The sequence below is a fragment of the Odocoileus virginianus genome, chromosome 7 (assembly GCF_023699985.2).
Source record: "Odocoileus virginianus isolate 20LAN1187 ecotype Illinois chromosome 7, Ovbor_1.2, whole genome shotgun sequence".
Lineage (NCBI taxonomy): Eukaryota > Metazoa > Chordata > Mammalia > Artiodactyla > Cervidae > Odocoileus > Odocoileus virginianus.
The window spans coordinates 78,880,936-78,901,592 of record NC_069680.1 but is presented as its reverse complement, the minus strand read 5'-3'; the positions used below and the strand labels follow the sequence as shown (position 1 = coordinate 78,901,592).

The window sequence follows — 20,657 nt, the reverse complement described above, 5'->3', positions numbered from 1 at the left end:
GAAGTTAGGAATTGTGTCCATTAGTCTTTTTTATCTCCAGCATCTCACAAAGTGCCTAGCATATAGGGGACATGTAATGAATGTTTATTGAAGTTTACTGAATTCAAGTCTTTTACCTGTTATAGCTCTATGAAAATAGTCAAGTTACTTAATTTCTGAGTTGTTTCCCAAACCACAAAGTGGGATCATATCATCTCATTTTAGGATTATTGCAAACCTGAAATGAAATGATGAGAAAATATATCTAGCACAATGCCTAGCACACTATAGTCACTAACTAAATGCTAGCTATAAATCCATGTTCAAGTTTTTTATTCTTAGGGAATTCCCTGGTGATCCAGTGGTTAGGACTCCGTGCTCCCACTACAGGGGGCAGGAGTTTGATCCCTGGTTGGGGAATTAAGATCCCAAAAGCCACAAAACATGGCCAAATGAATAAATAATAAATTTTTTATTCTTTGGTAGTTGAGTTGTAATATTATTTAAGCAGTCATATTTAGATCATTTAAGCAACATGATACTAAAACTACACACATGGATTTAAATACCTAACTTTTCACTATTTAAAAGTATTTTTAGCCTTTATCCTTCAGTTTTTCCATATACAAAGTAAATATTTAAGTTCTCTAAAGATCTGTAATCAGAATTATTTCCTCCTTGGCAATGGGGGCTTTTGAGATCCACTTAATAGATTTTGGGGACTTGTTTAATGCAGCCAGTTTCATGTTTCACACTACTCACTTTTTTATCTCCACATTATTAGAGATATTGACATAGCAAGACCCTACAACACTGGAGATCTTAGTCTTCTGGAGTCTATTCATGCTAATGCAGTTGTTTATATATATAGTAGTCTTTTTATTTATTTCACTAATTTTAGTAATGGTTATTGATAATTAATTATTAACAATTAAATCTTTTCTGAAGATAGGTCTGCCAGTTTTGAGCTATATGTATGGACAGTCTAAGTAAAAACAACTTTGTTTTAACTGAACTTAAGCAACACTTTGTGTACTTTTTTATTAATTAGATAAACCATTTGGGAGTAGAAAAGCCTTTTAAAGTATTTTAATTTTATTAAATATCTAAAAGAGGAATTAGTTTTTATTGGTAGCTTGAATAAATAAGGTCTACCTAATATTATTTTCAGGTGAAAATTTATATTTTTTATAATATTTGGTTCATTAAAATTAAGGCAACTTTTTTGCATGAGACAGGGTGCTCAGGGCTGGTGCACTGGGATGACCCAGAGGGATGGGATGGGGAGGCAGGTGGGAGGGGGGTTCAGGATGGGGAACACATGTAAATCCATGGCTGATTCTTAGCAACGTATGGCAAAACCACTACAATGTTGTAAAGTAATTAGCCTCCAACTAATATAAATAAATGAAAAAATAAATAAAATATTTTTTTTTAATTAAGGCAACTTTTTGAAAATATAAACACACTTAACACCTAAGTTCATAGGCATGTTGTTCCCATCTTTATTTAGTATCATTGCCACTGTCCCTAATAATACTAACCTTTTCACAATTCTTTAAAAAGGGGTCAGATAGATTATGTAGAGCCAGTGAGGTCTACAGTATACATTTTCCATTCATTTTATAGATGAGAAACCTAAAGCACAAGGAACAAACTCATCATCACAACAGTACTGAAACAACTTTCCCCTTTATTACAGTGTTAGAAATGATAAGCCCTTTATAACTGAAAACAAAACCAAGGGAGCGCCCTTCACAATAGCTACATTTGGCCATCATGCAGCTATTGCAAATGAAATATTTAAAATGTAAGAGCACTTTCAACTACATTTTACTCCATTTCGTTATTTCTTACTAACCTTAGTTTCCATCTTACAATGGAATTTCTTTTGCGCACATCCCAAAATAGACTGGTGCTCCTGTACCTTCTGCAGACATAAAGCCATCCTCCATCTTCGTTCCTCCACCACCTACAGGCAGCATGGGCAATGGCAGCATTTTAATCAGGAATGTGTTCTTTAAGCAGTAGCACCCTAGTCAATAACCTGGTACCGCCTGACGGTAAATGAAGGCTTGCCCCCTTTCCCCTCCCTTCTCTCTCTCGTTCTGCTGTGTGCAGCGTGTCCAGTGTAAGTGAAGTCACTTGTGTGTGTTTCGGTATACAGTCTAAAAGATACTGTGCATGCCAACAAAAAATAGAATGTTATGTTATAAATTAATGTGCATTGTACAGAGCATTTCTAGGTACCCTGGTAGACTACATGTTAATTTATTTCACTGTTAACTTTCCTGAATACTTTCTACCAGGGGTTACTTATTCCACATTGAAGTTATGAAGATTGATAGTATGTCTTTGGTTTTATTGATTCAAATTTCTGAAAATGGAAAAAACAAAACATTTTAGATGGGTTCAACAAGGAAAAAGTCAATAAGTCTATGTAACTCATAATATTTTGATTTAAATATCATTTTAAAGCATCTTCACAAAATGATACAAAGTGTCATCAGTGAAGAGTTTAGTTTGTTTATTAGTCTAGACTGTTCCTTTTTTCCTATTCTGTCATGAATGTAAACACTGAGAAATGGGCTTATCAGCCATGTATTGAAATTCAAAACAACGCACATTTAAACGTTTAGATTTGCCATGTCACATTTATCGACATGGTGATCTTAGTTTGGTCACCAAATATCATATCTTACAGGCTCATAGGGAAACCAGTACAGTGATTTTATGTACTTTTTTTAATGTTTATATTAGTTTTCAAAATGGTTTTGCTTCCTAACCCTCCCATTATATGAAGCCTCTCACTTTGAAAGTCACAGACTGCAGACTGGTAAGTCCATCACCTCTCTGTCATTATGATCATTCATAATTTCGGTTCCAGTAAACACATGATCATTGTATAGTTTTCTTTCCTAGCCCAAAGTTATCTCCAGTCTGAAAAGTTATATTATTTTTTTAAATACATGAGTATATTCATTCCCTTGCCAAACAACATTTTTTATGTTTTTTGTCATTTTGCTTTCTAAACAAATTGAGATTCCAGAGCATACACTCATAATGTTGACAGTGTTTTTTTCCACGGACACTCTATGCTTTTAAACTCAACTTTCATTTGTGTGCTGCCACTTTTTTGTTTGTTTTCTTCTTTGTGTTTTTGCTTTCAAAGTAACTTGTGATCAAGGTACATTTAAATTGAAATAGAGGTGAAATATCTGAACCTTTTCCTGAGGCTTCATCCTGGCCCCCACACATATAGTTAGTGTTGAGTGATGCAGAATACCTCCAATGGCTCTGAGATGTCCTTTGCACATTGCTTTGTTAGCTTTAGCTTTCTTAGCAGGAGTCAGCAAAGTCTTTCTTTTGCTTTGATATTTGGAGTTAGGTCTGCTTGCCAGTTCCTCCTCTGGAAGGAATGCTACAACCAATGAACACTCTATTTGGACAAGCTTATGAGAGAATTCATTGACATGAGTTAAGAAACATTTTCTAGTCATTTAGAATTTTCACAGAAATCCTTTAATTAATATGTGAATACGAGAAACTCTTAGCCCTATTTTATATATATACCGAACGCCTTTATATTGAAACTTTTGGTCAGACTCTAGGAACAAAGCAGATTTAACTTCTACATTTGTAAGAGATGCAGAGATCCTACACAAAAAGAAAGATAGAAAGAAAGGGGGAAAAAGTTCAAATCTCTGAACCTCTTCAGGTTGTTTCTAAAATGTTGCCAAACCCATGCTGCTACTTTAACAGAGAGAGATCTGCGTTTTTAAGAGTCAAATGTTCTTTTCTTACCAAGAAAAAGTGCATCTATCTGTCAAGCGCATGATCTTAAGAGCTTCAGATAGAAAAGTGGCTATGATTTGTGACTGTTTTTGGTTCAGACGATGCTAGATGAATATGCAAGTTTGATGGAGGTGGGGATACAAAGGGAGGTTGAGGCTAAAGTGGTTGATAACATTGGGTCCCTCTGGACTTCCTGCAGGAGAAAAGGTTCTGCAGGATGACGAATTCACCTGTGACCTCTTCCGCTTCTTGCAACTGCTTTGTGAGGGACACAACTCAGGTTTGTGAGACCCCAGACTGTTCATGGTACCCAGCAATAATCATTTTGAAGCCAGTAATAACAGGAGCCTCTTAGTTCTAATTGTTCTGCTTCTTCTAGGTCGATAAAGTTCTTGAACATTGAGCATTGGCCCTGGGGTATTTTCTATGTCACTTTGAGTCTTTCAAAGTCCTTTGCTAGCTATTTCACTTAATTCTTTCTTTTCCCCTCTAAATAAATGGTTTTAAGATATTGATATTCTAAGAAGAGAGATTTTTTTAGTGATAAAATTACAGTAATGCTGAATTTTCTTGCTTGAATGGCATTGCAGGCAGATTCTTTACCATCTGAGTTACCAGGGAAGCCCATTTGAATGGCATATGTGTATAATCAATAATTTGAAAAGCAAAGCTCTAGAATAGCATTGATTTGTACATTTTACACATACATGCTATTTTTTAATTAAAATTGACTTGCTTGAAGACAATTTTTAGGTTTTAAAAATGTAGTGTGCATATTTGATATAAAGAAAATCTCAAGAAATTTTGTTTACAATATACACTTTCAAAACATGAATTTCATAATTCTTAACTAGTTTTTCTCATGCTGGAGAAGACAGCTGATAGAAAGATGCAGATTGTGAAAAAAGATGTAAATTAAATACAATAAATAGCTGTGGAGACATATGTAGGTTTCTTTCTTTTTTTGCCTCCTCTCTTTAACTGGGGGAATCTACTTCGCTATGTAACTTGCCATGATGTATTTCCATTCGTTGTTTATGTATCGAGCTCTCCGTCAGGCTTGTGCATCTGTGAAGGCAGGAGCTTTATCTTGATTTTTTTTTTTCTTTCCCCAACACTTAACACAGTACTGAAGAACAAGAGATTATGGAATAAATCATTTAATTACTCTATCCTACAGGATGGAAGTCCTTTTCAGTTATTCACATGCCCAGAGCTTTAGAGCAAGGAATCAGGAAACAGGTGTTAACAAACCTCTTAGGTGAAATTTAAATATTGATATTCTGTGAAGCACCTAGGTTTCTTTTTGAGGTGCTCACTTTTTATGGAAAATATAAACTATTCAATGTTCAAACTATCAGATATAACACTACAGAAGCTGTAGTGATTTTGGTCTAGACATCGTTTGCTCTTAGAATTATTCAAAGAATTAATTTAAAATGTTTGAATGCACTTTAATAACATCTTTTGATCTTATATAGATTTTCAAAATTATCTGAGAACTCAGACTGGCAATAATACAACTGTCAACATAATCATCTCTACTGTAGATTACCTTCTGAGAGTTCAGGTACGTTGCTTTTTATTAGTAGCAAATTAAAACGTTGGCTAGTTGGCATGATATGGCAGTTGTGAAACTGACATGGTATAATGTGTTTTGATTTATAAGGTCAAAACTTACTGAGGTATTTTGTCTTTGATCACAGTCTTTCCCCAAATGTTAGATTGAAACTGCCACTATTATCTTTGCCTCTGATTCTGGCTCTTACTTTATTTTCTTTCTATAAGTAGGAATGTTTTTTTTTCCCTGCAGTTTTTAGCTTGATGGCATTTTAAATTCCTTTTCAATTTGTAAAGCATCAACATGCTCTTTTCCTTCCTCTGTGGTTGATAAATAAATGGGAGAAGAATGTTGGAAACATTACTAAAAATGGGAAAGAAAGGCTTTCAAACTACCTAACATACAATTAAATGTAAGAGCCTAAGGTCAATTCTTTTCAGCTCTCCAAATGTCTGATGAAAAAATTCAGTCTAACACTCCATCACTTAAAAATATCTTCAATACTATAGTAATGTTCTCCATGTTACTAGAACTGAATCTGAAGGTGTAGGTCTCTTAATGGAATTTTATACTTTTATTTCTCATTTTATTTAGAAGGAAATCAGGTGTAATACTTTTAAGATCACAAACTCCCTGTTTCTTCCTTAATCTTTGAATATGTAAAAGCACAACACTCTTACCTAAAACTAATGGAGAAAAAGTCTAGTTCTGAAGCAAATATATCAAGAAGCTTTGCTGAAAATATATCTGTAACTTTCAAAATCATATCTCAAAACCTGAATGTAGTTTACATGGTAGCCAAATTATATTATTCATTTAGGCAACTAAAATTCCTTTAAAATGTAAGTTATTGTTGAAAACATCCTGTTTGGACAGATCAATCATATTTAGATGTTTTTTTACAATTGTCAGTATTTATAAGGAGTCCAACCAGTTTCTTCCAGGGCCTTTACACAAGTCAGGAACATTATGAAATTCTCATTAAAGAAATGTTACTGGCTTTACCGGAGAAAAAGTAGACCAGATGTTTATATTCTATGATTTGTCTAATTTCTGTCTTCACATAGTAATATTTAACTTCTCTATGGATAAATATGCATTAGTGTTATGAATCCTTATGTTTGTGAATTTCAAGGCCTTCAGAGACAAAAAGTCATTTTTAAAGCTAAGTTTTCTGCTTATCTTCTCTCCAGATGTTATTTATATCTAGGGAGGATATTGCTGTATTTTATGTTTAGGAAAATCATTGAGAATAGTGTTTATTTCACAGATATTTTTGTTTGCTTCCAATCGGTTATTTAAAATGCTTTCCTTTAAAGAGTCTAAAACTGGACCAGTCTTTGATAGCTTCAGAATGAGCCTGAATCCTATCATCTCTTTTTTTCAGGAATCAATTAGTGATTTCTATTGGTATTACTCTGGGAAAGATGTCATTGATGAACAAGGACAAAGGAATTTCTCCAAAGCTATTCAAGTAGCAAAACAAGTCTTTAACACTCTTACAGAGTATATTCAGGTAAACTTTTAAGCATTTCTGTTATTTGAAAAAGAATGAGGAAAAAGTGTCAACTGGTTAGCATTAATTCCTTGGAAAAAATGCAGCACGCCTAAGGTCTTTTCCTGCTCTCATCCACATTTCCTAAGGACCCCTTCTGGAGAATCTTAGCCGATGGGTCATTTAAAATGAGATGTGAATTTATATGGAATGAACTTACTTTACCACTTGGTGGATTGAGATATCATGAGATACCAAAGCATGAACCATGAGGTTGAATGTGTCATATCTCCAGCACCTAGTGTATATATTAAGCACTCAATAAATATTAACAAAGAAGGAGAGAGAAGAAGTGAAGGAGAAAGGGCAGAACTTTAAACCACTTTTTATAGTATTCTTGGGAAAATGAGGAGGGAGTTTTATAGAAACTTTATGAAAAGGAAAAGAGCATTTAAAAACTTCACTTTAATGTGTGTGTGTTGTCAACTGAAAAAAAAAAATATTACACAACCTAAAAGTTGGAAATTGTGTTTTATTGGTGGACTTACTTAGGACTTAAACCCAGGAGCAGCCTCTCAGCTCTGAGTGACTGTTCTAAAACGTAAGGGATGAGCCAGGATATGTAGTTTTCTGCAATAAATAAATAAATAAAGTAGTCAGAATATCAACAGATTACAGTTAAAGAAAATCAGACATCTGAAGTTAGTGAATTTTGTGCTTTTCCATGTATGGGAAGGTGCAAGAGTCTGGGCTCCCTGAACTCATTCCTTTGATTTGCACCTTAACTCTCAGGACCTGGATCCTGAATCCCCTCAGGTACACCATTTGGGGTGGCTACAGTGGCTGTTGGCTTGATGGTAACAGCATCCTTTGTTTACTTAAATGGCAGGCGGCATTCTTTGTCCACGCAGTATGTGTGTCTGTACATATATGTGTGTATATATAAATATATAGCAATACAACGGGATAACTATAATATATTTAAAATTTTCAAGTCCCATGAATAATATACATTTTTTACATTGATTTGCTTTACATTCTTCTTGGGGCAGACTTCTAGTTTTGACCTGCAGATTCTTAAAAGAATTTACAAAATTCTTCTTTCTTCAGCAAGCAAAACATTGCCATTTTCTAGAAGACTTGTGTCCATGGCTGATATTACTCTGACACCATCACTGTAATTGAAGTGTCATGTACAAAAATAAAATAGGAGGAAGAAATTTACAGTTTGCTTTGTCAGACAAAACATAGTCTTAAGGGGGAAAGGGTTAAGTAAAAATAACAGATTGCGTCTCCAAAGCCTGGCATACTTGCAGGTATCTGAGAATGACTGAGGGAGAGAACTCTTCATGGCCAAGTGAAGCCACCAGGGCTGAGTGGTGCGGAGGAAGATGGAAGCGGGGCTGCTCCTTACCTCCCCTAGGTTCACCCTCTCCTCTGTATTAATAACTTGGAAGGATCTCACGATTTCTGTTTTCTCCTTCGGCAGGGAAGACGATCCTTATTTTAGCATTTCAAAATGGGAAAGCCATGCTTGATAATTCTTATAACTTTTCTTTATTCAAATGCAAGTGAAGTTTGAAATCCAATCCAGACCACTCATGTTCCTATTTCCTTATCTTCCTTGGCTTCCATTATTGCCTTAATATTCTCATCAGTGTCTAGAAAGAGAGCCATTCCACGTTTGGTGTGAACTGTCCTGATTAAATAATAAGATTGATTGATCCTATTGATTGACATTCACAAGCAAGTGAATTTATAGAAACAGCAAATGGCTTCTTAAAAAAAACTAAAACAGAAATGCCTTTTGAGCCAAGAGTAGGCATTTCTTGGTTCCAAAAGTAAGTGAGAGTCCTAAATTTATATAAAATTAGAAGTATCCTTTGACCTCTCAATGTGCAAAATTTTTTATTCTAACTTATTTATGTAAGATGAAAAGAAAAGATATATTCATCAAGGAGAGATAAGAAAGCCTTCCTAAGTGATCAATTCAAAGACCTAAGGGAAGCAATAGAATGGGAAAGACTGGAGAGCTCTTCAAGAAAATTAGACATACCAAGGGAACATTTCATGCAAACATGGACACAACAAAGGACAGAAATGGTATGGACCTAACAGAAGCAGAGATATTAAGAATAGGGAGCAAGAATACACAGAAGAACTATACAAAAAAGATCTTCATGACCCAGATTATCATGATGGTGTGATCACTCACCTAGAGCCAGGCATCCTAGAATGCGAAGTCAAGTGGGCCTTGGAAAGCATCACTATGAACAAAGCTAGTGGAGGTGATGGAATTCCAGCTGAGCTAAATCCTAAAAAATGATGCTGTGAAAGTGCTGCACTCAATATACCAGCAAATTTGGAAAACTCAGCAGTGGCCTCAGGTCTGGAAAAGTTCAGTTTTCATTCCAATCCCAAAGGCAATGGCAAAGAATGCTCAAACTACCGCACAATTGCCCTCATCTCATGCACTAGCAAAGTAATGCTCAAAATTCTCCAAGTCAGGCTTCAACAGTACGTGAACCGTGAACTTCCAGTTGTTCAAGCTGGATTTAAGAAGAGGCAGAGGAACCAGGACCAGGACAATACTAACTAATCACTGTTCAGTGCCAACAAGCAGAAATAGCTCCTGTGAAAAGTACATGAACTGAGAACTTCTAGATGTCCAAGCTGGATTTACAAAAGACAGAGAACCAGAGATGAAATTGCCAACATCCATTGGATCATTGAAAAAGCAAGCGAGTTCCAGGGAAACATCTATTTATGCTTTATTGATTATGGCAAAGCCTTTGCTTGTGTAGATCACAACAAACTGTGGGGCATTCTTCAAGAGATGGGAATACCAAACCACCTTACCTGCCTCCTGAGAAACCTGTATGCAGGTAAAGAAACAACAGTTAGAACCCGACATGGAACAATGGACGGTTCCAAACTGGGAAAGGAGTATGTCAAGACTGTATATTGTCACCCTGCTTATTTAGCTTGTATGTAGAGTACATCATGTGAAATGCTGGGCTGGATGAAGCACAAGCTGAAATCATGATTGCTGGGAGAAATATCAATAACCTCAGATATGCAGATGACACCACCCTTATGGCAAAAAGCAAAGAAGAACTAAAGTACCTCTTCCTGAAAGTGAAAGAGGAGAGTGAGAAGCTGGCTTAAACTCAGCATTCAAAAAATGAAGGTCATGGCATCCAGTCCCACCACTTCATGGCAAATAGATGGGGAAACAATGGAAACAGTGACAGATTTTATTTTGGGGGGCTCCACGATCACTGCAGATGACGATTGCAGCCCTGAAATTAAAACCCCTTTCTTATTGGAAGAAAAGCAGTGACAAACCCAGACAGCTTATTATCAAGCAGAGGCATTACTTTGCCAATAAAGATCCATCTAGTAAAAGCTATGGTTTTTCCAGTAGTCACATGTGGATGTGAGAGTTTGACCATAAAAAAAGCTGAGCACTGAAGAATTTATGCTTTTGAACTGTGGTGTTGAAGAAGACTCATGAGAGTCCCTTGGACTGCAAGGATATCCAGCCAGTCCATCATAAAGGAAATCAGTCCTGAATATTCATTGGAAGAACTGATGCTAAAGCTGAAACTCCAATACTTTGGCCACCTGATGCAAAGAACTGACTCTTTAGAAAAGACCCTGATGCTGGGAAAGATTGAAGGCAAGAGGAGAAGGGGATGACAGAGGATGAGATGTTTGAATGGCATCACCGACTTGGTGAACATGAGTTGGAGCAAGCTCCCGGAGTTGATGATGGACAGGGAAACCTGGTGTACTGGAATTCATGGGGTTGCAAAGAGGTGGACAGGACTGAGTAGCTGATTTACATAACACAGAACATTCCAAATAAACATTCATGGGTCAGCAGGTAAAAGAGCAAGGTTTATTATGGCCAGTTCATTTTTTAACTTCTCTCTCTTGATATGTATGTATGTGTATATGTATGTATACACACACACACACATATATATCAGTCAAGAAGTTATGATTCAAGTTTTGCCTTATCATCATATTTATTGATTATTGATGATACTATGAATAAAACCTCATAATTTCCTTCATGCTTATTTTGATCTGGCTTTCAGTTGACAGCATTGCATATTGGTTTTTAACTTCAATTTTAGCTAACTATAGACAATTATATAAGAGGGGAAATCCAAAATCATCAAAATAAAAGTAATCTCTAAGATTTCATTTCCAGTTTAACAAAGGGAAAAGAAGAACTTGCGTAAGAGGACATTTTATTGTCAAAATTCCTAGATTAAGACAACAGGATAACTGGTGAGAAAAGAGAAAGTTGTATCTATCGTTTCACAAGAAGGTCAACTTGAAAGTAACTGCCTTTTGACAGTTAGCCAGATTTTTTTTTTGTTTTTTATTTCATTTATTCATTGTATACATACATACATACATACATATATATCAGCTCAGTTCAGTTTAGTCGCTCAGTCATGTCCGACTCATAGCGACCCCATGGACTGCAGCACGCCATGCTTCCCTGTCCATTATCACCTCCCGGAGCTTACTCAAACTCATGTCCATTGAGTCAGTGATGCCATCCAACCATCTCATCCTCTGTCATCCCCTTCTCTTCCCACTGTCAATCTTTGCCAGCATCAGGGTCTTTTCAAATGAGTCAGTTCTTCACATCAGGTGGCCAAAGTATTAGAGTTTCAGCTTTAGCATCAGTCCTTCCAATGAATATTCAGGACTGATTTCCTTTAGGATGGACTGGTTGGATCTCCTTACAGTCCAAGGGACTCTCAAGAGTCTTCTCCAACACCATAGTTCAAAAGCATCAGTTCTTCGGTGCTAAGCTTTCTTTATAGTCCGACTCTTACATCCATACACTACTGGAAAAAGCAAAGCTTTAACTAGATGGACCTTTGTTGGCAAATTAATATTTCTGCTTTTTAGTATGCTGTCTAGGTTGGTCATAACTTTCCTTCCAGGGAGTAAGCATCTTTTAATTTCATGGCTGCAGTCACCATCTTCAGTAATTTTGGAGCCCCCAAAAATAGTCAACTACTGTTTCCACTGTTTTCCTATCTATTTGCCATGAAGTAATGGGACCAGATACCACAAACTTTTTCTGAATGTTGACATTTAAGTCAACTTTTTCACTCTCCTCCTTCACTTTCATCAAGAGACTCTTTAGTTCTTCTTCACTTTCTGCCATAAGGGTGGTGTCATCTGCATATCTGAGGTGATTGATATTTCTTCAGGCAGTCTTGATTCCAGCTTGTGATTCATGCAGCCCAGCATTTCTCATGATGTCTCTGCATATAAGTTAAATAAGCAGGGTGACAATGTACAGCCTTGACGTACTCCTTTTTCTATTTGGAACCAGTCTGTTGTTCCATGTCCAGTTCTAACTGTTGCTTCCTGACCTGCATACAGATTTCTCAAGAGGCAGGTCAGGTGGTCTGGTATTCCTGTCTCTTTCAGAATTTTCCACAGTTTATTGTGATTTACACAGTCAAAGGCTTTGGCATAGTCAATAAAGCAGAAATAGATGTTTTTCTGGAACTCACTTGCTGTTTCGATGATTCAGCAGATGTTGGCAATTTGATCTCTGGTTCTTCTGCCTTTTCTAAAACCAGCTTGAACATCTGGAAGTTCAAGTCAATAAAGCAGAAGTAGATTTTTTTTCTGGAACTCTCTCACTTTTTCAATGATCCAACAGATGTTGGCAATTTGATCTCTGGTTCCTCTGCCTTTTCTGAATCCAGCATGAGCATCTGGAAATTCACAGTTCATGTACTATTGAAGCCTGGCTGCTTTGCTAGCATGTGAGATGAGTGCAATTGAGCATTCTTTAGAATTGCCTTTCTTTGGAATTCGAATGAAAACTGGCCTTTTCCAGTCCTGCGGTCACTGCTGTTTTCCAAATTTGCTGGCATTTTGAGTGCAGCACTTTCACAGCATCATCTTTTAGGACTTGAAATAGCTCAACTGGAATTCCATCACCTCCACTAGCTTTGTTCATAGTGATGCTTCCTACGGCCCACTTGACTTCGCATTCCAGGATATCTGGCTCTAGGTGAGTGATCACACCATCATGATAATCTGGGTCATGAAGATCTTTTTTGTATAGTTCTTCTGTGTATTCTTGCTCCCTATTCTTAATATCTCTGCTTCTGTTAGGTCCATACCACTTCTGTCATTTATTGTGCCCATCTTTGCATGAAATATTCCCTTGGTATGTCTGATTTTCTTGAAGAGATCTCTGGTCTTCCCATTCTATTGTTTTCCTCTATTTCTTTGCACTGATCACTGAGGAAGCCTTTCTTATTTCTCCTTGCTATTCTTTGGCACTCTGAATTCAAGTGGGTACATCTTTCTTTTTTTCTTTGCCTTTAGCTTCTCTTCTTTTCACAGCTATTTGTAAGGCCTTGTCAAACAACCATTTTGCCTTCTTGCATTTCTTTTTCTTGGAGATGGTTTTGATCACTGCCTCCTGGTACAGTGTCACGAACCTCCATTCATAATTCTTCAGGCACTCTGTCTATCAGATCTAATCCCTTGAATCTATTTGTCATGTCCACTGTATAATCCTAAGGGATTTGATTTAGGTCATACCTGAATGGTCTAGTGGTTTTCCTGTTTTCTTCAATTTAAGTCTGAATTCAGCAATAAGGAGCTCATGATCTGAGCCACAGTCAGCTCCCAGTCTGGTTTTTGCTGACTGTATAGAGCTTCTCTATCTTTGGCTGTGAAGAATAAGATCAGTCTGATTTTGGTGTTGACCATCTGGTGAGGTCCATGTGTAGAGTCTTCTCTTGTGTTGTTGGAAGAGGGTGTTTGCTATGACCAGTGTGTTCTCTTGGCAAAACTCTGTTATATGTTTTGCCCTACTTCATTCTGTACTCCAAGGCCAAATTTGCCTATTACTCCAGGTATTTATTGAGTTCCTACTTTTTCATTCCAGTCCCCTATAATGAAAAAGACATCTTTTTTGGGTGTAGTTCTGGAAGGTTTTGTAGGTCTTCATAGAACCATTCAACTTCAACTTCAGCTTCTTCAGCTTTATATATATGTATATATATAATATGTTTATATATGTATATATATTCATATGTGTATATATGTACACATCTATTTATGTATACACACTCTTTCATATTATTTTCCATCATGATTTATCACAATATATTGAATATGGTGCCCTGTGCTATATATAGTAGGACCTTGTTGTTGATCCATTCTGTATATAATAGTAGCAAGGATTTTATGTTATAGGCACTGAATAAATGAGGGGGTCTGGTTTTTCATTGGTATATCATTTCCATCGATACTGGGCATATCACTTAAAGTCCACGGTCTGGCCCAAGATGGAGTCCTGCTTTCAAGATAGAGTCTGTTCTGTTTCCTCCTTCAGGAAAGCCAGCTGACTGAGAAGATGTCAGACTAATTTCTCAAAGTATCCATCTTATTGTGGTCTGGATGACAGGTCCTTTCATAGGATCAGAGAGAGAGAAAGAAGCAATGAGGAGCTAAAGTCTAAAGGCAGAAGAGAGAGGGAGAGGCAGTGAGGAAGTAAAGTAGAAAGGGTCTTCAGTCTTGGAAAACATCTCCAGGAAGGTTCAGCCTTTGAAAGGGATGTGTTAATCTCTTCCATTCACAGGTAGGCAGTGTCACACTATCTCTTTTTGAGTTGAACAAAGGCATTTTACTTTACAGTCAGGCAGAGGGTCAGGGTCCTTTTAGGCAGCTCATTATGCATGATTGTAATAACAAAAGCAACAAAAAGCAAGTCAAAGAAACAGTTTCAACAGGAAGTCAGAATTGGTTTCTTCTGGGCATGTCAACAATGGACCACAGTGAAATCCTGAAAACCTGTTGCTTTGACCCAGAAGCCAGACAGGATTGATATACTCTGTAAAATCAGTTTGGCCAGGTACACTGAATGTATTAACCTCTACATTAAGTGATTCCGTCTCCCCACTGTCTCTTCAAACTTCTCTGTAACCCATTTCTTTACCCCTCTTTGAATGGATCTTGTACATCAGTCACTCTCAGATAAATAAAATTCCTTCAGTCACTTTGTCACAAGAATTGTCTCACTTCAGTCATTGTATGGTGACACCATCACTTAACTCTTACCCGTTTTAAAACTCCCCCTCGAAGAAACAAGAAACTTCCCCTCATGCCTGATTTCACGCTGGAACGGCCTTGTGGGCTGAGGGTAGAGAGCAAGAAGTAGGATCTGGGCCCCTCTACCTTCTCTCCACAGGGCGTCTGTTCCTCCTCCTTCCCCCACAAGCCAGCCTCAGGCCTCCTTAGGGTAGGAACCCTGGAGAGGAAGGGTATAGGGAGGGAGGTTTTCCTCCAGGCCCGTGGAATTCGGGACTGCACTGTGGCCTGGCCCCCTGGGCGGCGTGTTGTATTCTTCCTCTTATGACAGGGCTTGGCTCTCCTACTGCTTCCATTGTCTTTTCCCTTCCAGTTTCAAATTATTCCACAATCTCTGTGCATCTGGTGGCCCCCATCCACCTCCGAAAATCACATTACCCTTTCAGACAGTTTCCTTGGCAATATTTCAAAGTCCTTTTGGACAGAACAGCTCCCACTTAAGAAATCAATTTTTTCTTACTTTCCCTCTTTTACAGTTTCTAATACCAGGCTGTTACCCGAAAACTAGGTTCCTCTCTTGTATCCAATAGATACAACCAAAGATTGGGGGAAGGAAGGATTTACTATTACTTGCAGCAAGTAAGGAGAACACTAGGGTTCTTTCCCAAAGCAGTGTCACTCCAAACAGCAAAATTGGGAAAGTTTTAAGCTAAGGGTACATGCATATTCGTGAAGAGGCTTCAGCAGTGAAGAATTCAGACAGAGGTTGACAGGGTCCAAGCTTTAGTTGACTGAAATTAGGAGGGATGTCATCATTCTGTCCCCACCTGGGTGAGGGCCTTAGCTCCTGCAAAACTCAAGGACTGTATCAGATTATGTACCTCTTTTGAGGAGGAACTAAAACTTGGTTTTCACTGCACTAGTATTTGACTGCTCTTTCTCTATTCCTGTGTTCCTTTGTTTCCTTAAGATCATTAATTACTGAGATCTATCCAAGGGCAAGCATTGTGACCAGGCTGAGATCACAAAAATGACTCAAGCCAAAATGGCTTCTCTTATGTCAAAAAAGATATTCCTGGTTCTCTTTCTTTGGGGACTCCCTAACCTATGTGATTACAAAATCATATTGCTGCCCAACCTCAGAAGACAGAAGTCAAGCACTTCTGATGGCTCTCTTGAGGCCTCCTCTCTCTCGTGGTGTAAAGGAAGGCAAGGGTAGCCCTGTCCTCACCCACTGCTGCAGGGGTGGAGGTTGGAGAACACTTTGCAAAGTCTGTCCCTTTTCAACTTCAACACCTTTATGTGTTAAGGCTAGAAAGATCTAATTCGTTTCCTTTCGCAGGTACTGAATCTAGCACCTTACTTTGGAATATGAAGATATTTGGCCCTTACTGTCTTTGTTACTGAACCAAATTAGGGTCTGGTTGTTTGTGTGCAGTAAAGCCAATCTGCGGAAACATGGTGCTGGTGAAGGAGAGTGCAGTATTTATTGCAGGCACCAAATAAGGAGTCCAGGACAGCTAGAACTTTAAAGGCCTGAAGTCCCTAAAGACTTTCTGGTAAAGGTTTAGAAAGACAGGATGAGGGAGGGATCTTGTGGGGTATATGATCAGCTCATGGACAGAATTGAGAGGGGGGCTTGCAGGGTGTGTGATCAGCTTGTGGACAGGTTGAGAAAGGGGGCTTGTGGGTTGTGTGATCAGCTCATGGACAGTTTGAAAGAGGGGCTTGAGGGGTGTGTGATCAACTCATGGACAGGTTGAGAGAGGGGGCTTGTGGGGTGTGTGATCAGCTCATGGACTGTTTGAGAGAAGGGGCTTGAGGGGTGTGTGATCAGTTCATGGACAGGTTGAGAGAGAGTGCTTGTGGGGTGTGTGATCAGCTCATGAACATTCTTCTGATTGGCTGGTGGTGAGGTCATTGGGAGTCAACATCATCAACCTGTCTGGTCTACATGTTGGTGGGCAGTATACAGTTAACTTCGCCCACCTGGTAGGGGTTTCAGTCTCTGCCAAACAGCTCAGAGGACATGGCTTAGAATATTATCTGTTGTCCTTGAGAAGGAACTAAAGGTCCTCGACTTTGTTTAATGGCTGAAGTATTACTATTTTGTCTTGCCTGTTTTCCTTTCTTTCTGCATTTTCCCCCTTCCTTGGTTAAGTTTATTCCTTGACTAAAGTTTTCCTACAGACAAAAGGAAGGCCGAGGATGTGAGTGGAGATCTGTTTTGGGAGGGCCTCACAGGGTCCTGCTCAGTTATGTCTTTTCTCCTCAGCTCTAGGTCCTTAAGTGAAGCTTCCATTTTTGACATCTTGTCAGTATCTTCAATGCCGTCCTCTCTTCCAGTCACTTGTTGCTAAAGTAAAATCTATTATTGTAAAGTTTATTTTGGCAGTTAATTTATCAGGAATGACTGTTGTCTGTCTGTTTCTGGCCCAGGGTCCTTGCACTGGCAACCAGCAGAGTTTGGCTCACAGCAGGCTCTGGGATGCTGTAGTGGGCTTTCTTCATGTATTTGCCCACATGCAGATGAAGCTGTCTCAGGTAAAGTCACTGTCTTCTGTCAGCCTACATGAGACACTGTACACTGTGATCATTGGCAAATTAAACACTTTCCGTGTCAGAATATTTTCTTTCTTAGATGACTTCTTTATACATCTTTTACATGATATTTTTTTAAAAATCCTTTTTTTTTAAAAATAAAAGAATTTTATGCAAATAGGTGGGAGCCATTATTCAAATTTGAGAATAAAAGATAAAGGAATTGACTATAATGGAGAAATAAAGCAGTATAGTCGCCAAACACTGTACATTTTACAATCCTTCATAGACCCACATCTCAATGATTACTCACTGGAATTTTCCTCATCCACATATGTAATTGGAAGAGGATTCGTAATCTGCTCCAAATCCCTTGTTAAGGAGAGACAGTTTTCTTATAGGGTCATAAACAAGCAGCTGCTCTCAAAAGATGACATTTACCAATTAACCGGGTATTTAACTTCATGAAAGTCAAAGAAAAAAAATAGCAGTACAGATAGGCAAATGACGAAGAAACAGATTTTTCACCATGCTTAATGTTAGTCTGGGAGCACATCTTGGAAACGTCAGCATGCTATTTGCTCACCCCTGTATTGCATGTGGAGTCAGAGATATATGAATAGAAAAACTCTAAATATAAATCTTGAGTAAATATGTCCCTTTGATGCAGGGAATTTTACTGGAATGTCCTGAGATCTGACATATCTGTTGAGTGTGGATATCTGTCAGGTGTCAAGAGAGGAGAGAATGCAAGATTAAAAGTCAAAGGACCACCAGTCCAGCCCCCGCAATTTCATTCACGTGTCCGTCTCTTCCTTGAATCTCCTTGCCTCTAGCAAAGTGAGGAAACTCACACCTCCACCCTGCCCTCCAGCTGGAAAATATTTTCAGATAGAGCCAGGCACAGGTTAAAGTGGCAAGAACAGATTTAACCAGTGATAACTGTCACTATAGGGAGAAAAATCTAGTGTGAGCTGAACTCAACTTGGACTTGTACAGAGATAATGGGAGGAGGAGGGGATGATCAGGGCTCAGGAAAGAGAAAAATTATAAAAGGTTGGTCAGTGTAAACATGATGGGCCACTTGTGCCTGCTAGCTGGCAAGTATTGACGTTAGTATTCTACCTCCTACAGAGCCTGGGAGACAGATTCTAGCATCCTCAGGTGTTGGCTGGAACAAATAGTAAATTTTTTTGACAGCCTTGAGTTTTCTCAGGCAAGCACCCTAAGGGGGCCTGGGGTCTTCCTAGTGAAGTAGCTTTGAGCTTTTAGAAACCATGGTCTCGTTTTGTTCTAGCCATTTTTTTTTTAAACTGTAGTGTAGTTGATTTACTGATGAGATGGTTAGATAGCATCACTGACTCCGTGGACTTGAATTTGAACACACTCCTGGAGATAGTGAAGGATAGGGGGAATCTGGCATGCTGTAGTCCATGGGGTCACAAAGAGCTGGACACAATGTAGCAATTGAACAACAACAAATAATTGATCTTCAGTGTTGTGTCAATCTCTGCTATACAGTAAAATGACTCCGTCATATACATACGGACATTCTTTTTTTAATATTCTTTTTCATTATGGTTTATCACAGGATACTGAATATAGTTTCCTGTGCTACACAGTAGAATCTTGTTTATCCATCCTATAGTTTGTATCTGCTAATCCCATTTCCTAGTTGTTCAAGGCTTTATAAACCAAGATTAAAGCCTCCTTAGGAAGAGGGCCCATAGGAGTTGGCTAATTTGGTCAAGGAGAGAATCTTTGTCAGTATCTAGTTATTGGTAACTTCTACCAAATAAGGAAATATGATTGTTTTCATCTAATTGCTAGTGACATTTTAGTAAGTAAAGAAAATCAACATGAACACATTTATCACAAGAGAGTTCTTATTTGGATGTATTTCCATCATTTTATTAACATCTAGTAGTGCTACCTAGCAGTTGTTCATAGTTTGTAGACCTAGTTGAGGTACTAACTATTAAGAAAGAAAGAAATCTCATCCTTCATACAATGTTGAAATTTGGCTTCCTGTGTAGAAAAATTCATGTGAATAAAATAATACATTTTGGGTGTGTGTGTGTGTGTGTGTGTGTATGTATTTTTTTTGGAAAAAAGTATAGTTTTAAAATAAGAAAAAACTCTGATGCTGCATGGGGTTATAATGTAGATATCAGTATTCCATGTTTTCAGGCACTGAATCTAAGCATAGTGATGTTTGTACACAACATATCTATATAAAATTTTTTTTTCATGGTGAAAAATCAAAGACAAAAAACCCAGAAAATTTTAAACAGAGAAATATTCAAGAGCTTAATAAAGCTGGTAAATAACATAGTTGTGTACATTTTTTGGCTAGATTTATGTAGGGTAAGTTTATCTCATGTCACTGTTATGCCTGTGTTTTCCAGAATAAGTTAATTTTTACAATGTGTATAGCATCTCATAGCATCTCAGTGTAGTAACTTAGAAAGAAGAAAAGACAAGTCTATTGTTTTCAAGGAGAAGAAGGATGCCAAGTGTTCAGAAGTACCTGAGTCTTGCCTGCCTGACCTGAGGGTCCTCACCATTGCTTTAGGTCTTCTGTACTCTAGTTAGATTTATTCACTGTCCTTACGAATACTTTAAAAAATATTGGAATTGGAATCAATAGTAAATACTCTTTCATTCTGAAGTGAGTATTTTTAAAAAGCTTCAGACTTTTATTTGGCTTCTTTTTAGCTGTATAATGCTGTAAAAGTCTGCTATTGGTAGAAAAGTATTCTTTTTTGTGAGAATAAGTATGACATTCTTGCTGCGTAATTTTCTCATGTTATCTCAAATGCACTGTGTTAATACTTTCAGGACTCCAGTCAAATTGAGCTACTAAAAGAATTGATGGATCTTCAGAAGGACATGGTGGTCATGTTGCTGTCCATGTTGGAAGGTAGTTTTGATTTATATCTTCAAATCCCCTTTATTCTTTGAAGGATTCCATATATGCTTGCTCTGGGAGTCAGCCTGCTGCAAAGGTAAAATATCAGTGCCAAAATGGGACAGATACTTCAGACTTATTGCTGGCTTGACTACTCTTTTCTCAAGTTAGTTTTTTTTTTTTTTAAAGAAATCCTGCCAATCTCAGGTCACAAAGCTATGAAATGAAACCAGTAGTACTTATTTTATAATGGTATTTTTCACTTCATAGTGATACCT

The 20,657-nt window shown here is 37.7% G+C and overlaps 1 protein-coding gene across 5 annotated transcripts in view; it reads left to right on the top strand.

Annotated features, from left to right (window-relative positions):
* The window catches only part of RYR2 (ryanodine receptor 2), an 803,099-nt gene that overhangs the window by 717,120 nt on the left and 65,322 nt on the right, over positions 1-20,657 (top strand). For 3 of the 5 annotated variants that reach the window (XM_070471028.1, XM_070471031.1, XM_070471027.1), the window contains 6 exons: positions 2,783-2,815; positions 3,974-4,054; positions 5,256-5,344; positions 6,723-6,851; positions 17,367-17,471; positions 20,310-20,391. In XM_070471028.1, coding sequence (XP_070327129.1) covers positions 2,783-2,815; positions 3,974-4,054; positions 5,256-5,344; positions 6,723-6,851; positions 17,367-17,471; positions 20,310-20,391 — 519 coding nt within the window. The remainder of the gene's footprint in view (positions 1-2,782; positions 2,816-3,973; positions 4,055-5,255; positions 5,345-6,722; positions 6,852-17,366; positions 17,472-20,309; positions 20,392-20,657) is intronic. The other 2 variants (XM_070471032.1, XM_070471029.1) reach the window with 1 other exon arrangement.